This window comes from Castor canadensis, chromosome 4, assembly GCF_047511655.1.
Source record: "Castor canadensis chromosome 4, mCasCan1.hap1v2, whole genome shotgun sequence".
NCBI lineage: Eukaryota > Metazoa > Chordata > Mammalia > Rodentia > Castoridae > Castor > Castor canadensis.
Genome location: NC_133389.1, coordinates 67,344,130 through 67,365,672, shown reverse-complemented (window position 1 = coordinate 67,365,672; position 21,543 = coordinate 67,344,130). Strand labels below are relative to the sequence as shown.

Below are 21,543 nucleotides of genomic sequence, written 5' to 3'. Positions count from 1 at the left end.
GGGTGGTGGCCTTTGGGGCAGGAGAGCAAGTCATACAGCAGCACAAGACTGGTGCCTGGCTACTTCGTGAAGGTGCTGTTGTCCATACCTGGCCAATCTTCATACCATGATGTCAGGGTCCACAGAGCCCAGGGTCTTCTGGCTCTCCACTTGAGTTGCAGGGAGACAAGGGAAATGGACTCAGTTAGTGCTTTGAAATAGACAGGCTGCTATTCTTGACTGTGGTCACTGTGCTGTTCACTTTAATCACCCACATCACCTTCCCTTCTTGTCCCCCTCTCACCCTGCACAGTCCAGTAAACATCATTCTTCTGTCTCCTTCTAGGTCAACTTCATTAGATTCCACATAATTGAGACCCAGTTGTATATGTCTTTCTGAGGTTATGGAAATATTAATTAACATGCTTTAATCATGCCACAGTGTACAGATACAGCCAAACATCAAATTGCACCCAGTAAATATAGTGGTATGATTTGTCAATTGAAAAGACATTAATGAAAACATGCAGAAAATAAAAAGGCAGAAGAGTAGTTAGTCCTCTTCACCTATTGGTGCTCTGTCTGTGTCAGAATTCTATCCCTTCCACTGGAGCCACTTTTGGTTTTTTGCTCCTCAGTGTGTCCTTTGAGTTGGCAGGCAGGAAAATATTCCACCAATATAGGTGGGACACTGCTTAGCCACTGTTCTTCCAGCCCCGGCTCTTTTCAATGGTTGGGGCTGTGGTCACACCATGGGGTTGTACTCTGGGGTGAGTTTTCCAATGAAAATGGACCCACGGAGTTCTGGCTATTTGTCAACTCCCCCTGCTGTTTGTGCAGAGGGTGTATGGAGGAGCCACGGGACTGCTTGTGGAGCTATGCATGTGATCTTCCTGTGCAGCCTGAGGAGTTGGATGCAAGGTACAGTAGCCCTTTGGCTGCCCTCCTCCTTTGTTTGTTATCACTAGGCTGATGATCACAAGGCAAAAAATTAAAGGAAGGAAAAATTAAAACAAAAGGAAGAGACTCTAGAATTACTCCTTGTATGGAAAGCCAAGGCAAAAAGGCAGCAGAGCATGGCCAAGACATAACCAGCTAATGCAGGTGCTTAAACTGACTTGTGCAGACAATGTCCTGGTGTATCTGCTGCTGAATCATGAGCTGTGTGGCCATTGCCTCATTGAATTTTCTGTTCACCAGAAAGGAATTGTTCACAGAGGCCTAAAAGATGAGATGATCTTGCTGTACTGCATGGAAGGTTCAAATCAGTGACTTTGGCAATGACTAAGAGGGTCATGGTTGGAGAGAATCAGAGCATATTCTGTAGCACTCTCCTATATTATGCCCTAGTGTTATTTGTTGAAAATCAAAATGGTTTCCAGAAGACTTCTAGGACCCAGAGTTCTTCACAATGTCAGTCATAGGTACAACATATTTGCTGCAGGCAAGTCAGTGGAGCTACAGAATTGACTCCTGTGTGGACGGTACCAGATTCCTTTCTAGTCTTCCATGTAGATGAAAAGTCTCACCCAACTCCACAAACTCTCCACACAAGGTGAGATCCACACTAATTATATTGCAGGGCTCAGTGAGGGCGAGAAAGAGTTAATGAGACCTCATAGAGAGGACCTCCTAATCACCAGAAAAACAGAATCTTGATTCTCAGGTCCTCATAGGTTCTAATCAATGAGATCCAGGTATCCTTGCTAAAATGAGACTTTGCTGAGAGGAGACGATGACCTTGGTTCTTGTGCTGCAGCACCAGACAGCCATGTGGTGGCTCCACTATCAATGTTAAGGCCCTGTGTTTGGCAATTGGGCCCTGCCCAACTCCCAAATTCTGTCTGCTATGACAAGAGCCAGGGCTGGAAGAGGGAAGAGAGGAAGTTGGTTACTGAATTCTGCCTGCTGGCCAGACACACCATGTTTTCAGGGAAAACGTGTTTCCAATAAAAATGGTTGATAGTAAAGACAGACAGAAAACTACATAGGTTAGGTGCTTCTGCTGCTCTTCTATATTTATCCATCTTTTTATCAATGTGTTTTACAGTTGGTACATTGTAGTGGTAGATATTTATGAGGTTCAATGCAATGTTTAGATTGGGCTATAGACTCAGCCAGAGAGGAACAAGTTTTTAGCTTTGGCAGAGATGGAAAATTCATTCCTCATTTCCTCATAAAAGGACTGAAAAACTTGGTAGGAGGAACTCTCATGGGTATCAGAGTTCTAGGGTCAAGGCCTTTTCCACTTATCCTTATGCCGATTATATGTCCCCATGTCCAATTGGATGCCTTAAGTACAGTGAAATTTACAGGGTTACAGGCGCCATGAGTGCAGTCAGGGGCAGCTTTCCCTTTGTGAAGGAGAGTTGCGTGCTTAGCTCTCTGCCATGTGGCCCATGAAACACAACTCCAGTAAGGACAATAATAAGAACCCACATCATCACGTGGCCTAGACTTGTCTCTCCTGTACATGTACTTTTCATTGGATGTATGGGCTCTTTCCCAAGCTAGGCCCCCATAGCCATAGCCTATACCTCCACATCCACCCTTGTCTATGGCTGCACATGCATCAAAGAACATTGACACCTTTTTATCTGGACTAAACACCTGGGTGTGGCTGATAAGGTTTCTAGGATTGTGAACGCTCTTGATCTCTAACCATTGTTCCTGGGGGTGATAAGTGGGGTGGAGGCAGATATGCTGATTACCATGGGAACACATTGAGTAGATGGCATGGTTGTGAGTGCATGACCCGATGACAGAGCCTGCATAAGAATAGTAAGTATGGAACAGCAAAGTCCTAATGACAACATTTCCTGCCTGAGTAGAATGCATACATAGGTCACAGGAAGAGGGCTCTGAGTCCATAAAGGGAAACCAGATCAGCAACAATAAACAGTAATTATGCATCCTGCCCAAAAGAGATAGAAGAGATCAAATAAAAACCTTTCACCATGAGTCCAATCAGGAGTGGTTTCTGCCAGACCTATTGCAAAGATTGTGGTGAGAATTACAACAGATACAAACAAGGGGTGGCAGTGCATCACAGTGAGATAACTGGTGTAAAAACAGTCTGGGTGTCTCATTGAAGAGTTGACTCAAGCTTCTGCCATGCGTAGACTAGTCAGCTTCCAAGGTGTGACTAGAGCAGAGTTATTGTCCCGCCATTCTTGGTCCCTTGTTGTTTCCTGGGAAGTGGAGTCCTGCAGGGGAGGGCACTCAGGTTCCGGAGGGGGATCCTGCACAGTGAAGCTGATCAGGGGTGCACCACCATTCCAGAGAAGCTGATTTGACTTGTCTGTGGTGGATCCAAGGAGAAATCTCTGCTACTTTAACTGCGGTGGCAGTAGACAAAATAAAAAAGGCATCTCCAATGGGGTTTCCCATGGCAACAATATATTATCAGTATACATGTCCAGGAAAACGTGTTATTTTAAAAAAGTTAAAACCACCATCTTTAAGTATCAAAGGACATGTTTAGAGACAGTAAAAATAGATACTTTTTCTCTATTTAAGTACAAGAACCTGTCTAAAAATATGAGTTTTTGTCTAGAAGGCCTTTAATGCCAGATAGCCACACATGCATAAGAACCATTTCTTTAATCCTCTCAGTCTTGGTTATTTTTGAGAGGTCTAGCACCAGTGAGTCCATTGGAACTTCGATGGCACTCCTCCCTTTGTCTTCCAACTGCTTGTCTCTGAGCAGTGTCTTTTGAAGATCCATTTTCCATCCAAGTACTAACAAGGCCCAACCCTACTTAGCTTCCAAGACCAGACGAGATAGGGTGTGTTCAGGGTGCTAGGGCCATAGACTGAAGATCTTTCTTGATTGGTCATTCCTCCCTGGATTTTGTTTGTTTGGTTTTGGTCCCATGTCGGGGGAGGGGGGGGTGTGGAATAATGAACAGATTAGGTGGGAGTCAGGGCCAACTAGACCCTTTTAGCCAAATTTAAGCAACAAAGAGGCTTAGAAGGAGTTGCGCTTATGTGGTGGGCTTCTAGATAAGGACAATACAAAACAAAATCTAACAAAAAGCAGATTTCTAAAAAGCTAACCTGGTTGACCCTCATTTTTTTATGGACTTGATTGTAAATGTCCCAGAAGGATCAGAATTGTAATGACAATAACTTAAGAGAGTCATGGTTAACATTTTGATGGACAATTTAGCAACTAACAGAATAGTAGATCAGTACCATTAACTTTTTGCCATGTTTATCTAAATTTTGTATTTTAGAAGGCTTGATATACTTGAAAAACATAAATATAGGAACCAGCAACAGCATTGCAACTTTATAGAGGTTATACATACATATTAGTTTAGTTGTTCTTGAAGTAAAACCTTAGATTTTTTTATCAGTTGGGGCAGGAGAACAGGGCCAGTGACCCCCAAATAGCCCAGTCACAGACACATATAGAATACCAAGTGTATTAGAATTACTTAAGATAACAGCTGTTTAACCATGAGGTCATCTAGAAAGTTTTATATAAACTGTTAGAAAATAAGAGGCATAGAAGAGGCAGAGAGATGACTTAAACATCAATTTAGGGTTTATTGTTTAGGCAGGAGCCCTGTGGAGGGGGACCTCAGCAAGAGAGGTAGAACCCATTGCCATACACAGGCTTGGGCTAGATATAGGGGGCTAGTGAAGAAGTACCAGGAAGGTCACTAAGGGATATTGTTGCTGGGCAACCAACAAAGATAAGTTGTAGTTAAGCCACTGTCTGCCCAACTATCCTTGGCATCCATCCAGGGAGATAATGGTTAGCCATCTGCAAGGGGGAGGAGGTCTAATCCTAACATGGCTGTCTTCATTGTTAACCCTAATATAAACCAACTCTTAAATGAACATGACTCAGTTACCTTAGTAGTTAAAACCCTGACAAAAATCACCAGAGAACACTGCTAAATAATTGTGGGATGAAGTGTGGAGTTAGGAAACACAGTGGCCAAGAATCGTGGCTTAGCTGTTGATAAGGGATCACATCCTTGATTGTTGACATTTACATATGGCTCATAGCATACATCAGGATCACACCAACCTGTAGTCAGTGGAGTCCCCCCTAAAATAATAGGCCCAATCTGGCCATTCCAGGACACCAATTCCCTCCATCCAACATGTGGAAGGATTAGGACTCTCACCTCCACTTTGTTGAGTCCAATAAAAATTGGAGGTCTTGACTTCCAGTGTAGTGTTCCTTTGAGTTATTTATTTATTTATCATCCTATCTTGAGGGTGTACTTTGGCTTTGTTTTACATAAGTAAATATGTCTCAAACTTTGTGTCAGTGCAGCAGGACTCCCTGTGCTCAGCTGTCTCTTGCCTTTTTGTGTTTTAATAAACTCTTGACAAATTTGTGGATTAACCTGTAGCACCAAAATTTTTTGACAGTTATCTTGACAAACAAAAACCAGTTTTGAGACAATGTTTTTGATAATGTTATTAAGAACAATACAATATTTTAAAGATAGCCTTGCTGTTATGAGCTTAGAGAATTAAGTTTTAGTTTAACATCAGTACATTGAATTTTGACCTTATGAAACATTTAATGTAAGTCTTAGATTTTAGTTAATCACTTACATAAGCATCTTTATCTTTGTGACAACTTAATATGTACCCTCTGGGGGAGCTTGTCATAATCATTTTTTTAATTCTAAACGTATTTTTTTTACTTTCTTTAAAAACCATATCCTTAATACCTTTTATATATTTTGTTATTTGTTGAAAATAACTCATAAAATCTAGAGCCTTACATTTGTATGAAAAAACAAGAAAGAAAGCAACCTTGAACTTATTTTTGTATAAAAACAATTTATAGAAAGCTCATTTGTTAATAGACCCATGTGTTGTAAGAGGGAATTAAGTTCCAGATTGTAATTATGGAAGAACGAAACATATGAAAGTCATTTCTTTAACCAAATTCCAAGATTTTTGTTGCAGGCTGTGGCCCCCCCTTTCTTTTTTCTTTTTTTCTGTCCTCTGGTTTGAGCTGGAGTGTTGACCCCTGAATCGCTGCATCTTAGTGAGACCTGATTGAAGTAAGTTTAATAACCTGTTTTCTTAAAAGTAGCAGCAGAACAGAGTAATAATTTTACATTGACTCTATAATAAGAACTGTTCTCAAGATGTTCACATACACACACACCACACCATTAGATGGATCATAATCTGACCAGCCATTAGCAAGGGAAACAAAAGCATCTCATGACCATCTCAATAACAGACCAACCTTACTGCACCAACCTTTTGGAACAGTTTTTGTTTTTTAACTAGCAACAGTCAAAGTTACTCTTTTTTTCCCCTAATTTTAGGTAGGTACTCCTGGTTTATGCTCTCTAGAAGTAAAGGTGTCAGCAAGTTTTAATAACCCTAAATTGTTTTCTATTTACTTTCTATTTTTAAGACATAAAAACTCAACTGAAGGAGTGTATTAAACCTTTTATCCTTTTTTGTCTCCAAACATTTTATGACATTTCACTTTTTTCTCTTTCCTCACTTCATCCATGAAGACATTATCCCAATTTTGTTTTCATTTCTCCATTTTTTCCTCTCTATATTTACGATCCTTCTGCAACATTGCTTTTTTTTTAGGTTAGACCAGATCTTATGTATCAGGCAAGTCCATCCTGTATGTCTTAATTTTTGTAAGAGCTCAGTCCTCCTTCAGGATGCCCATTTTGGGTGAAGATGTGCAAACTGGGGCACCAAAGCTATCCATCAAGACTGAAAGACTCTGAATTTCTGTAGTCTGCCCAATAAATTTGTACCTGAATTTAAATAAGTAACAGAGTCTGGTTTTTGAAGACCAGTTTTAGCCTCTTGGCTTTTCCCATTCTCCTGGGTGTTAAGTTTTGTTTTTCTTTTTTACAATTACTCTGTAGACTTTATTAATCACAGTTTTATCTAGTCACCCTTCCGATGGCCATCCTATACCAAAAGCAGGCCAATCTACTTCACAAAGGATGTTTAGCTTGTTAGGAGTTTACTTAACACCATAGTCTCCATTAAATCCCTTTTTAAAACTATTAATCATATACCCTGCAAGGGAGTGTTTTTACTTTGATTTCCACCCATCTCCTCCTGTTACCAGATGGTAAGACAGAGGGGGAGGGGTTTTGGAAAAGCACTCACTTCGTCTGTCACCTGCTGCTCCCCTCGTGGGGCCTTAGGTGACTCTCTGGCCCCAGTGAGTCCATATAAACCCCGGACCAGAGGCCCTCTTAGGGCTCACCCTTGACCTTATGAGTTCACCATGGAACTGAGGATCGGGACTCCTCACTCATTTCGCAGCTGGCCTGCATCTCAGGCTCGCACCCTTTTACACTCTCACATGGCCCAATACTTCCACCCCGCTCCTTACACCAGAGAGACATGGTTTCATCCCAACAGGCAGTTACTAGTAGTCTCTGGGAGGTGATCAGACTCCCCTTCTGCCTTCTGAGGCAGGCCTGAATTTGAACCCGGGTTCTTACCAGTACAAAGAGCAGTGTTCCTAAATTGGTTCTTGAGCCTCAGTGGGTTCCTTTGTGCAGCTGATGCCTTCGCCCTGACTCACTGGAAGGACAAATCCTTCCTTGGGATCAAGCTGTCCATTGGCACCTGGTGGGATCTCCTTCCGGTGGTCCTGGGGATGCACCCCGGTGCCAAAGGGAGATGATAACTCACCATCTCCCGTAATCCCTGTTGAACCCCCAAGTAATGTGGGAAATTATGAGCTCAGATAGAAGTCTCTGAGGCTAGCAGGAAACAACATTTATTGTGCCAGCACAGACCCAGCAGACTCATGTCCAAAGGCTGAGCCCCGAGAACAAAGGGGTCTACCTTATATACCCTTGCAAGCAGGTTACAGAAGCAAAAAGCAAAGCTCAACCCACATATGGCTGCATGTGACTCCATTGGCTATTTCATTTCCCTAATGGTATGTGACTTTCATGTTTCAATTTTAAGTTTTATCTCTCTGCTTTGCCATTCCCTCCCCCTGTCTTGTTGTCAGAACACCAGCCTGTCTGTTTCTTTTCTGGCCTTCCCTTTCTTGCTACAACACTTCATTTATCTAGTCAATTCTCAGTCCCCACACTTCTAGTTGATTATTTCATACCTCCTGTCTGCTCAAGCCTCAGATACTTTTGGCCCCTCTCAGTCAGCTAATCACCTTGCTTTTTTTTCTTTAAGAAAATATAAGCAGTGAGAGTGCTGGGGACACGGATCAACTGTAGAGCACCTTCCTAGAAAACAGAAGCAGTCAGAATTGCTTCAGAGTCCATGGGAAAGATGGAAGGAATTGGGGTGAGAGAGTAGGAAGGTAAGGCTCATCAAAAAGGAGATGCCCAGAAAGTCAAGAATTTTGAGGGGGTGTGCCAGAAGTCACTGTTAAATTCAACCTTTTTTTTTTCTTTTGTGCAAACTGGGGTGTCGTCCATAAGCCTACTGGCAGGTCTTGTTAGAAAGTTAACGTCACTCTGAAAATGTTTATTAAAAGCTTACTCTACACAGGTGTGTGTAGGATCAGAACAAGAATCAAATCTGAATCCGCTCTGTGCTGCCGGCAATGGCAAGGGAAACAAAGTCACGAAGACCACTTTGCAGGAAATAGGAATTTTATTATGCAAGCAGACTCCAGGGAGATAAATTCTCAAAGCCCTGAGCCCTGATCAGTTTCAGGAGATGGGTTATATACCCCCCAGGTGGGTAATGTAACCAGGGAGTTTTTCAGTGTATGGTTCACAGGTGGTCAGAAAGACAAGTCAGTTACAGAGAAAGGAGTTGGTTACAGAGTTTCCCCTAACCCCCACTACAAAATGTGATCACAGTTACAGCAAACACTGCAGAGCTGGCTGGAGGTTTGCAACTTTGCAGAGCTACCAGAAAAAGCTGCTTGTAGACTCAGAGTGGGGAAGCCAAAAAATAGCCACGTTGGCTCCAACATTGTACCAGTTGTCATGGCAGAGCTTTTCACAGATTATGCAACCTTGTTAAAATGCAGATTTAAATTCTGTATGTAGGGGATGGAGGGCCTCAGAGTCTGCAAGCCTAACAAGCTGCCAGGTGACATGAATGATGGCCTCTATAGCACGCTGAGTGACAAAGGTTTCTAGTAGGGATGGAGAAATGCATATAATACAAAGTATGAATTTGTCAGTATCTTAGTAGTTACACTAATTATCTCAAAAACCTGGATCCTTCTGAACCTTTTGCCCATTTTATACCCTTAGTGTTCCTTCCGATGTTTTTTGTTACTCTGTTTCCTGAATTTGATTTTGAGTTGCTCAATATGTGCTGTTTCTTAGCCTAGTAGAGCATTCTCCTTTTTCTGCAGAGACTGACATTTCGCCAATTTGTCAAGGTTTGTCTAATAGCTCCATCTTTATTCTTCCCTGAGACCCCATTCTGGCTGCTCCTTCCTGCGTCTCCAAGGCATGGTTTTAACCTGTCACAATGACAGTACTGCTTTCAGCCTGCAGTTGGCCATCCATTCATTCCCCGCAGGAACCCACCTCCCTGATTTGCTCAGGAGACAGGGGAGGCGCTTGAGGCTCCACCCACGGGGCGGGGCTCCGTCCAGAGGGGAGACAGTGGTACCACCAAGGGGAAGTGGGGATGGCTAGAGCGGTGGGCGTGGCCCCGGGGGGTGGCTAGAGCGGTGGGCGTGGCGGAGGGGCGGGCTGCACAGCTTAGTGGTAGTCCAGCAGGACCCTGGTGGCACCTGGAGACAATGGCTTCTGAGGTTTGGCGGGCCTTGTGGCCATACAGTCATCGCGCTGATGCTGAGAGCATGTCGGCAGAGGTGAGTGGGTTGCCCATACCCCGGCTGGTGGTCGCGGGGTGCGGGGGTTCCCTGAGTGGCTTCCTGAGCGAGTGTGGCGGGACACCGGGCACTGGCGGGTGCCCTACAGGCCTGAGGGAGGAAGGTGGGCAGGAGGGGAACAGGTGCATGGCTGTTGGCTGAGAGATTCCCTGTCGGACTCAGCTTCATTGTCCTCTCCCGGTGTCGCTCTGGTGCAGGTGGCCCCGGGAGCCGAACTGCAGCCATGGGAAACACCACCAGCGAGCGCATGTCCTGGAGCGCCAAGACGCCAAGGCCACCTGCGCCCAGGGCACTGGCGTCCATGCCCCGAGCAAGGAGCAGAAGATCATGGTGGGGAGCAGCGATGACCCCAGCATTCTCAGCCTGCTTAATGCCCGGGTAAGGTCCCTGTACCCACAACTGGTTGTCCACTCTGAACCGCCTTAAAGGGGTTTCGAGGACAAAGTGTCTGGTGGCAAGTTCTCTCCAGGTGCCGGCTCAAAATAGGACCGAGAGGGGGAGTTCTTGCTTTCCCCAGCTCGCAGCCACAGTTGAGGACAGGTGTGGTGATCAGGTCCTTGTCACTGGCTCATCCTAGATTCTGCTTGTGTCTAGGGCGCCCTGTGCCACCGACCCTGGCACAGTTCCTCACTTCTGCCTCAGGTGACTTGGATAAGCTAGTCCTTTTTTTTAAACCTATATTATTTTGATTTATCTGTTTATTTTGAGGCTGTGTCTTGCTTTGCCTCCTTCACATCAGCAAATAACCATGGGTCAGGCCAAGACATTTTTTCCATTATCAACTGGTTATTACACAAATTGCTCTGTCTCTTTCTATGCCACCTAGGGTGGGATCTGTTTTCTTTCATGGCCTTAGAATCAAAGTCATTCTTCCAGTTGGTTGAAGTGCGCTGAAAGCCTTGTGCTTCTGTGAGGTCTATGGAAGGGAGTGGTTCTCTTTGTTATTTGACATATGAGGTGTCATTTGGGTCATCTGGGAAATGTGCATCCTCCAGAAGTTAGTAAGTGGTGATAGTGTTTCTCACTATTTGACAACCCCACTTGTGCATTGAATCAGGGGTACAAAAGTCATTATTTGTCAACCACTTGAGTGTCAGAAAGCCAGGATTTTAGACCTACATTCTCCCCTCCATTTAAACATGGAAGTTGCTTTAATGCAGTCTGTCATCCCAGTGAAATCAGGAAGCACAAAAGGGGAGCATTGTAGTCCATGCCAGCCTGGACAAAAAGTGATGCCCTATCTCCCAAATAACCAGAGCAAAAAAGGGTTGGAGTTGTGGATCAAGTAGTAGAGTGCCTGCTTTGCAAGTGTGAAGCCCTGAGTTCAAACTCCAGCATCATTTCCAAATGTAAGAGTCTGCACCAGCCAGATTTATTTGTCAGTTTAGCTAGACTACAGCACCCAACTTTTTAGTTACACATAAAGGTAGTGCTGCTGGAAAGTACTTTCGTACATGAGGTTACCATCTGCAACCAGTTGATGTTAAGTGTAGAAGATTCTCCTCAACAATCTGGGGCTGCTTCATCCAATCAGTTAAATGTCCTTACAGGAAAAACTGAACATTCTCTGAGGAAAAAGAATTTCACCTATGAATAATAACTTCCCATTTATCCTGATGGTCTGCCCATGCAGATCTCTGACTCACTATCACCCAAAATTGCAGAAGCCAATTCCTTGAAATGAATCTCTTTATGCCATCTATCTATCTATCTATCTACTTATCAATTTATCATCTATCAATAGCTATCTAAATTATCTATGTATCATACTAGTAGTATTTCTCTGTTAGAACGCTTAATTTGTAAGATTTTGGTACTGAGAATGGTTCTAGAAGAAACAATTTTAGGAAGAGTTTTTAAAATTTGTTCTGAATTTTGTGGAATTATTTCTTTAATCTCATGAACTCTATTATCTCTATTTTGAGTGGTAAAGACAATCCTGCTTGCCTGTGGCTATTAAGAAAGGCAAACTATTGCCATTGGATACTCCAAATTGAATATTTACAGACGATAAGATTCTAGGTGACCTTCCATTTGATAACAGAATATTTCTATTAAACCAAAGAGTATATTGAGATTCAATGGTTGTTTCTGACAGTGATGGAGAAAATGGTAAAGGAAAAGGATGAGCTCAAGGTTGCAAATTCTCATCGTAATTCCATATAAATGTTTCAAAAGCATCTCTACCATAAAATAAGCCCTTACCTCCTGAGATGCAGGACTGACACTTCTGAAACAAACAAAACCAACACAGAGTATCATTCTGTTAGTGGCAGAATTAGAGCACAAATTGAATTCTCAGCCTCATAAGGTATCTGTTGGTAAAATAAGGGTACTGCTTAGGAATGGAATTCTGAACAGTAGAATGGGAAAATGGCAAGATCTCAATGAAGCACAATACATGGAACCCACAAATGTGGCTACATCCTATGAATAATAGGCACAATTCACATGAAAGCCTAAAGGGTAAGGTACAAAATATGACCCACACCAAAAAATAGTCTGTTTTTCTAATTTACATGGACAGAAATCTAGAAAAAAGTGTGAAATGGATATTAAGGGTCTGAGATGATGGTAGAAGAAACATGAAATTGTTTCAGGTCAAATTTGTTGATATGAATCCAATCAAATGTCTACATTTAATCTTGAGGATTTATAAACAGCACTGATAGAATGTTTTATTGTCTCAAAAATGGAATCAATGATGTCGTATATTCAATAAGGTTGAAATACCAGGACTGCTTGGTAAACTGAATCCAAAATCTCAGGGGGATCAGAATATTAGGGTGGATTTATCTCTAAGAATGCTCACCAACATTTGGGAGGAGTGAGAACACACCATTCAACACAACTATGAGAAATAATTTGGTGAGATCAACCTCAGTAACGATGATGTTTTGTAACTATTCTCCTTTGTATGTCAAAACTTAGAGTGGGATTCATAAATGCAGTGGTGATCATTGGATGCTGGGGTTGCAGGGCCATGTGCTGGCACTTAATCACCAATGACAAGGTGAACACGGTTTCCACAATGTAAAGCAGAGAGAAGAGTAAAATCAGTAATCATAGAAGTCTGCCTCAGGGACCAGTCATGTGGTTCATTGATCCTGGTGTCCCCAGAAGTGAAACAGATGGACAGTCTAATAAATTGTCAACTGATATGTGTAAGTGAAAGTGTTCTAGGCCAAGTAAAAACAGATTAACTTCAACAGAGAATCATGGTTCTTCAATCAATTCCCACACTTGAGTGTGTTCCTAGACTGAGCACCCCTTGGATGAAAGGAAAGACTGCACTACACTGCTGAAAATTTTTGTTAATCTTTGTCTCAGTTTTTCTCTCTTTTTTTGAAACCAGAGTAACCATGCTTTGGAGAAAAGGAAATAATGAGACTTTTGGAGGATTGTTACACAAGGGCTCTGAATTGATTTCGATTTCAGGAGACGCAAAATGTTAATGTATTTCACCAGTCAGAGTAGGGGCTTATGAAAGCCAGATTATCAATGAAATTTTATCTCAGGCCTGTGTTAAGGGGAGTCCAATGGGTCCCTGTACCAATCCTGTGGACATTTTTCCAGTTCTAGAATGTGCGCTTGCAAAATATGCACTAAGCAACTAGTTGAATAACCATATTTTTTCCCAACCTGTTAAATGAAAACTATGGTGGCATTAAAGAACAAATGGAATCCTCTAAAACTTCTTCTATCTAAGAAAATAGTAGGTCAAGGACAATATTACGTGGCAATCCTGGAGGGGTTGTAGAAATCAGTGCCTCTATCCAGGATTTGAAAGATACATGTGTAGAGATTCCTACAATATCCCCATTTGCCCCATTTACCTATATGGCCTGTGCAGAAAAGTAGATAGGTTGTGTGTATGTGTGTGTGTGTGTGTGTGTATACGTATCATGCATTATCTAACCATTGCAGTGCTAAAATGTATTTATGTTTAACATTTACTTGTAGAATTGAAATAGAAGCACAGAGAGGTTTTTTAACTTGCCCTTTGCCCAAGTTATCCAACTGGGAATTACTGGGGCTACAATATGAATGTAATTTATTAATAGCCTAAAACCCATGAGGTCTTCACTGTATGAGGACTGGAGAAGAATTCTAAGAGTGATTGGTATCTGTGGTCTTTCCTTAGAAACCTGCTTTTCTTGGGTGGGAAAGCATAGTGGTCACTGTCACAATCTTTGTAGAGAGCTGTTGTTGCTTTTCAATTACTTTGAACTTTTAAAATTATGATTGCCCCTTTTTCCCCAGAGTGGCTATACTCAAGCTTTAGAATCAAATTCAAATTTTATGTCATATTTGTATTTGTCATCATGAGTAGCAATGGTCCTGGGGCCTATGGTAAGATCATTTTGCAAAACTCACCACAGAGACTTCCAGTAGCAAAATGTATAGTGAAGCCATGGTAAAATGAATATTGACCTCCTCTAGAGCCACCATCATGTAACTCCAACCCATGAGAACCGCACTAAGCAGTGTCATGCGAATGGGGTCACCTGCAGCACTGTGAACACCAACCCCATACAGTGGGTGTAGAAGGTGATACATGAGGTCAAAGGAGATTATTCTCAAGCCTTAAGATTTGTTTTCCATACTGGGTTTTAGATTAACTTGTTACCTTTTGTTTCCCTCTTTCTCCATTTTGGCAGGAAGGAGCTAAACCTGCTGCTGTCCCACCTTTGTGTTTTGGAAGTTAACTTTTTTGGTTTTTATTAGGCTTACAGCTTGAGAGGAATTTGCCTCAGTATGAAACTCACTTTTGAGTCTCACCCCTATTGGATGTAGAGGATATTTAGAGGAGTCTAACTAGTGCTTTTATACTGTTGAGGCAATGTTTTAATAAGTTAAGATGTGGGGATATTGGAATGCAATTAGTATATGTACACAGGAGAAGGACATGGTTTGGAGACAAGGGCAGAATACTATGGACTGCATGTGTCCCTGCATCCCTGGAAAGTTATAGATCTAAATGAGTGAATTAAAAAATAATTATCTCAAATCAATAACCTAACTTTATACCATGTGAAATTAGGAAGGGAAGACTAAACTAAACTATAATTTAATAGAAGAAAGGAAATAATAAATATTACGATAAAGATGAATGCAGAATTAAAAAAGGGAATTGATGAAATCAAGAGTTGGTTCCTAGAAAGTATCAATAAATTAGAAAATTTTATCGTCTTTCTAAGTAAAAAAAGAACGTGAACAACTAAAATCAGAAATGAATAATATTGCTTTAAATCTACTGTCCCTACAGAAATCAAAAAATTATAAAAGAATACCTCAGCAATAGTTATAGCAATAGTTAGACCTGATGGTAGCAGGTGAACTCCAGCAAACATTTAAGGAATTAAATATCAGTCCTTCTAAAACTTTTCCAATAAACATAAGAGAAAGGAATATTTCCTGATTTATTCTATGAACTAGAATTAATTCATCAGTGGAGCCACACCAAGACACCACTGTAAAAGAAAGCTGCAGGCCATTATTCTTTATGAATAAATATGCAAAAATCAACAAAATACTAGCAAACTAAATCCATTAGCACATTAAAAGGGTTATATATCATGAACAAGTGTGATTTTTCTTAGGAACGCAAAGGTGGCACAGTGTGAGTTAATCAATATATAAAACATAGGAAAGAAATGAAACGATAAAGCATCTGACAAAGTTTAACACTCTTCCATGATAAAAAAAAATTCAGCAAATTAAAATTAACAGGGAATTTCCTCACATGATTGAAACTACTTACAAAAACTCCATGACAACATCATACTCAGTGATAAATGATAGAAAGTTTCTCCCTAAGATTAGAAATAAACACTCATCTTTTAATGTTGTTATTTGACATTTTTCTGGAAATTCAGGGCAATTAGGCAAGAAAAAGAAATCCAAATTAGAAGAGATAAAATTACATTTACAAATGACTTGATCCTTTATAAAGAACAGCTATAGGGAGAACCTTTGTGTCTGAGGCAAAGCACCAGAAAGGAGCAAATACTGCAGAACACACCCCCAACGCTGAGTCCCAGACTGCGTTGTGGGGGCGGCGGGAGGCGGCAGTGGTCCACAAGATGGCGGAGATGTTTGCTGAGGGCTCCCACGGTGGAACTCACTGGTGAGGCTCTGCAAGGGTGGTTGCGCCAGGAAGCTCCCCGCCAGGCTGCTGTGCTGAGAAGTTGCATTCTAAAAAAGTTGCCCTTGGAGAAGCAACGCTGGATGCTGCTGCGGCTTCCACACACGGGGAGTTTACTGAGAGAGCGCCATGAAACCAAGAAACAACACTTCTTTCAGGTAGGTCTTCCTCCATCAGTTTGTAGTCACAAAACTTAATATTGTGCTAGCTGGCAGAGAAGAAATGCTTGCAAGGTTTACTTCTAATATTGCAGAGCAGGAAATAAAAGAGGGCTTTCATGTGAAAGATAATAAATTGATAACTAAAACAAAATTAGTGTAATAAAATGAGAGAGATAAAATAGATTACACAAAATTTCTAGCTGTGATAACAGTCACTAATATTTATTCATGTGATTACTTAATTGTCTTCTTGGTTAGTGATATTGCTTCTAATTGCCTGGAATTTGGAAAGATATATTCCTAGGGGAAAAAAATGTAAGTTTTTAAAAAAATAGGCCTATTAAGCTGTAATGTTCAATTGAAGCTACCAAATTAGAATGAGTTTAAAATTATTTATTTTTATGAGACCTACGTACTGGCAATAAAGGACATGATGTGACATTTAGACTCTCAGATATTTTCAAGTAGACCGCATTCCAGGCACCCATACAAGAGGATCACTAGCTATACTAGAAACTACTCAGAAATAAGCATTTCTAAATGGTTAAAACTAAAAACAGCCACATTCTGATCCAGTTGAAAAACCATAACATTCACTACTGTAACATCAAATGATACAATTCTACAGCCTTCTTATAAAATGATTACATTTTTCTAGCATTATCTTAGAGCAAGATATAATATGTTAGAAATATTATTGCAACAGAGCATTGTGTAACGGTTATTATTTTATGGGATAACAATTCCTGTCTCAAATTTGACATTTGTTTTTGAAAAATGGACTTCACTTCAACATTTATACAGCAGCAGGAGGTTATTATCTTGTGAAAACACTTCATGCCATTGACATTATCTGTTAATTATCTTTGCCACCACTAATTGTGAGCTTCATGAGCTGAATTTGCTAACTCTTACCAGTTGCATGACTGCTCTTTCTTTCTTCATTGATGAGTCTGAAAAGAGACAAACATTACTTAACAGTGAAACTCAGGCAAAGGTTATACTTTCACAAAGATTTCTGGAGACACAGTGACCACACAGAGATTCAAAATAACCTTCAGGTATTCAAGATTGCATTTGATGAGCACTTTGTGTTATATGTACACTTCCTCTCTCCTCAATACATTCCTCTTTTCAAAATGCACTGGTAGTAAATTCTACATAGTTTTAATCTCAATGTCTCCCACTTATCAATACCCTCTATAGACATTTAATGTGTGCAAATTCTGTAACAACATACTGAATCACAGCTCATTTTAGGGAACAACAGAAGTAGCAATCAGAAGCTCATATCAAAAATAGAAAAGTGAACAAAAAAGATCTTTTTCCCAAGGAGGCAACAGCCTTGTAGATAAGACACAACTGGTTTTTTGGTGGGGGGGACATGCGGGATGAGGTTTGAACTCAGGGACTCATGCTTGCAAAACAGTCACTCCACTGCTTGAGCCAACCCTCAAGTCCATTTTGCCCTGGTTATTTTGGAGATGGACTCTTGCCAACTATTTGCATGGACTGGCCTGGGACCATGATCCTCTCTATCTCATCCTCCCAAGTAGCTAGGATTGCAGGCAAGAGCCACAGGCACCTGGCAATGAGGCACATCTTTTCCAAACTGTGTAAGTAAAACATGCTCTAACTTTGGAATTGTCACATTGCTTTACGTCTGGCATTGTCTGCTTGAGCTCCTCTGCCTTTGTCTTCCTGTCTTTTTACAGAAAGATTTTATAGTCTTTAACCTGTTAGTGTAACTGTTCTGCTTCTTAAGGGAGGATACACTACTTCCATTCACCTGTTGCTTTCCAAAGTGGAATACAGTCTGTACTCTGTATCCTTGGATACAACCAACCATGAAACAAAAATATTAAAAACAATTTCATCTGTACAGAACATGAACAGACTTTTTTCTTGTCATCATTCCCTAAACCATTAGGTGTAAAAACTATTCAAAGAGCATTTGAATTGTATAGGTATTAGAAGTAATTAGAGATGAATTGGAGTATACTGGAGAAAGTGCATAAGATCTATAAAAAACTATGTACGATTTAATATAAGGGACTTGAGAATCCACAGATTTTGGTATCCAGAAGGGATATAGTCCTGGAAGCCATTCCGCACCAGTGCTGAGGATGACTACATTGGGCTGTACTCTTAAGTTTTCCCCTCTTTCTCTCTTATTTATTTATATTGTTGAACTGATAGTGCATTGCAGCATTTACAAAAGTTGTTACAATATATCATAGTTAAATTTGCCCCCTCTGTCATTCTCCTTTATCCCTCCTCTACCTCATTCCTGGAATTGTTTCAACAGGTCTTACTTTCTCATGTACATACATGTGTACATAATATTTACACCATTCCTTATATCCTCTCCCCTCCCACTGGTTCCAAACCCTCCCCCACAATTTTACATTCTCAATCACAACTTTTTTCACTCATCTCTGCTATAGATGCTCCTTGGTGCTCCAGATCTCAACTAAAGGCCAGGGAATGTGATATTGAGTTCAAGCCTTACCCTTGCCACTGTCTTGGGTGGCACTGAATCTTACCCCTTATTTTCACATGACTATCTCTTACAATTAAATCTCATCTCAGTTCAGACATTCCTTCCTAAAAGTGGCATTCCCTAAACTTCCTATCTAATGTAGCTTCCTACCCCAAACCCCCAAATTTCAATTACCTTCAGTCTCAAGTTTCTGATTTACATTCTTTGTAACATCTATGACTCTCTGAAATGAGAGTCTTTAAAAATATTTGCTGATTAAAAGTCTGTGTCCCTCTGATATAATATCAACCACACAAAGATGATAATTTACTTGATTGCTCCATTCCCACCATGTACAATTGTGAAAGCACATGGTATAAACATAAAAGTATTCGTCAAATGCAGGAATGAATGAGATGAGCCTTGCCCAAGAGCCTTGCTCTGAGGGGAGTGCTTCAGATTTGAACATGTACACCTTCAATGGGTGACTCTACTTCTCTCCCCTGACAAAACTTCTCCTGAGGTAGAAGGTTTTAGTCAGCATGGATCAGGGCCATTATCTCCAGGGAACACAATCCTATCATAGTCCCATGTGCAGTACTTAGTTGATGGGGCTATGTACACATTAACTCTTTTGGGACTCAAGAACAATAATGCCTTGGTGTACTCTGAAAAAAGCCTGATATACTCTGGGAAACAATAGGATGAAAGCTGCTGGGATTGGTGGAAGGCAAAAAGTACACATGCAGTTGCGGAGACAAGGCTGAGTGTGTGGCAGCAGTGGATTGGTTTATTTTGTTTAGGAGGGTAACATTCTATGCACCAAAATCTCCTGTTTACATTCATTCCTCTTCTACGTGTTGTCTCTTCCTCGTACTATTATTCAATCTGCATAAGCAATTTAGAATTACAGAACACTATTTTGGACTGGAAGCATTTTATTTAACACTTAAACAGCAAATAGACATCCAGTTAGATGATTTTGCCCAAATTTAGAGAAACATAAGTGACAAGGACATTTTAACATCTGTATGCTAAGTATTAAGGCTCACAAGATAATTAGATTAAATATATATCCCATCTATGTTAATATATTACCATTGGTTTACCATGAGGAATTGAACGTCTGTTCAGTTTGTGGAGAACAGTGTTTAATACGTTGTAGGAAGTACGTGAGCATTTACAAAGTACATAATAAAGGCAAAAGTGGACTGTACTTCCTTACAGAAAGCTCAGCCCTCATGAAGATATATGCCACAGATGGGCTTCATATCGAAACCCTGCCTCATAACAGAGAACCAAATGAACATTAAAAAAAAAAGAAAACCAAAAACCTGCACAGAATTGTACTATGTATCAGTGAAATTTGCCCAATTAGAAAATGCCCAGAATTGGTGGTCATAGAGAAGTACGTAGTCCTTGAACGTAGCTATTGGAACCTTCAAGGGTATGTGTCACAAATTTGTGTGTACACTCTGTGTACACCAGCAAACACACTGCTGGCTATCTCTGTCAGTATCTCACACATTTGTGAGGAAGCATGTAAGAGAATATATCTCATGGCATGGATTTCAATGAGACAAGTGGAGAAGCCTGTTCCTACACGAATAGGAAGAAGGCAAGTGTGATATGGTAGAGGCCAACAATGGCAGCACTGGCAGGAATTAGATGTCCACACCACAAATTAAGTCAACCTTGAAAACAATATTTAGTGAATGCACTGTCACATAATTCCATTTGGGCACATTGAAAATACATGGAGCCTGATGCTGGTAGCTCACACTTGTAATCCTAGTGACATTGGAGGCTGAGATCAGGAAAACCATAGTTCCAGGCAGTTCATAAGAACCCATTTCTGAAATAACCAGAAAAACAGACGGGAGGTGTGACTCAGGGGTATAGCACCTAGTTTACCAGCCTAAAGCTCAGAGTTCAAACCTAAATCACTGCCCCCCCCACCAAAAAAAGAGAAAGAAAAAAACCTCACATATATGAAGGACTTGGGGACATGGCTCAGTGGTAGAGCATTTGATCACTATGCACAAGGCCCTGGATTTTACCCATGGAACCACAATTTATCATTTTCTTGTTGTGTGGGAACATACCTGTAATCCCATCACCTGAGAAGCATAGGCAGGAGGAGCATGAGTTCAAAGCCAGCCTGGCCATGTACTAAGACCCTTTCCTTTTTTTAACTTTTCCTTTTTTAAATATTCTTGTACTGGGGGTACATTGTGAGATTTAGCAAAATTCTTACAATAGACCATAGTTGAAATTACCTCCTCTGTCATAGAATTATAGAACTCTAGATATTTAAGAAGCATAATTTTTTTCATTATTGAATACTCATTAGCAGTCCTTAAAACAATATCCTAGGGGATGGGGGCATGGCTTAAGTGGTACAGCACCTACCTAGGAAGCATAAGACTCTGCGTTCAATCCCAGTACAGCCATGGAATAAGCAACATACAAGCCAAAAGAAGCACTCCCTCTCCAATATTCTAGCTTTTATTCCTATTTTCTAACTTTCATACACACAGTTTTTAGGTTAGTTTGTCAGTAAGTAACTATGATCCTTGGAACTTATCTTTTCCAAGCCTTTACTGACCACTATCCATTCGTCTGAAGCATCGCTCTCTACTTATTTGCGTACCATATGTCCTGCCCTGTGTATGTTTTAAGAAAGAAAATGTTGGATGTAGTGTGGTAAAGTCAATATGGAGTCTGTCTTACTCAGTTGTCCTAGAGAGTGGGTTAGTGCAGACCACAGAGCCAACAGGGAAGTGCCAGGTTTTGGTGCAGAGGCAGAAGACAGGAGAGTGGGGAAGTCTAGGCTGGAGCCTTATTGGGGTTTTATGGGAAAGATGTGGTAAGGCAGAGCAGGGAGTATGAGACTGGGTAGTTTGAACTATTCTTCCATGCTTTGAGCTATCGGGGTATTCTCCTGGTCCAGCACCTGGCCCTG

General features: G+C 41.0%; 1 protein-coding gene across 1 annotated transcript; it reads left to right on the top strand.

The window, feature by feature from the left end:
* Positions 1-9,643: 9,643 nt before the first annotated feature.
* Positions 9,644-21,067, top strand: LOC141422538 (5'-AMP-activated protein kinase subunit beta-2-like). Its single transcript, XM_074070415.1, has 2 exons — positions 9,644-9,766; positions 9,985-21,067. Exons 1-2 carry the CDS (start codon positions 9,744-9,746, stop codon positions 10,211-10,213), a joined length of 252 nt encoding a protein of 83 aa, XP_073926516.1. The 5' UTR covers positions 9,644-9,743; the 3' UTR covers positions 10,214-21,067.
* Positions 21,068-21,543: the final 476 nt, after the last annotated feature.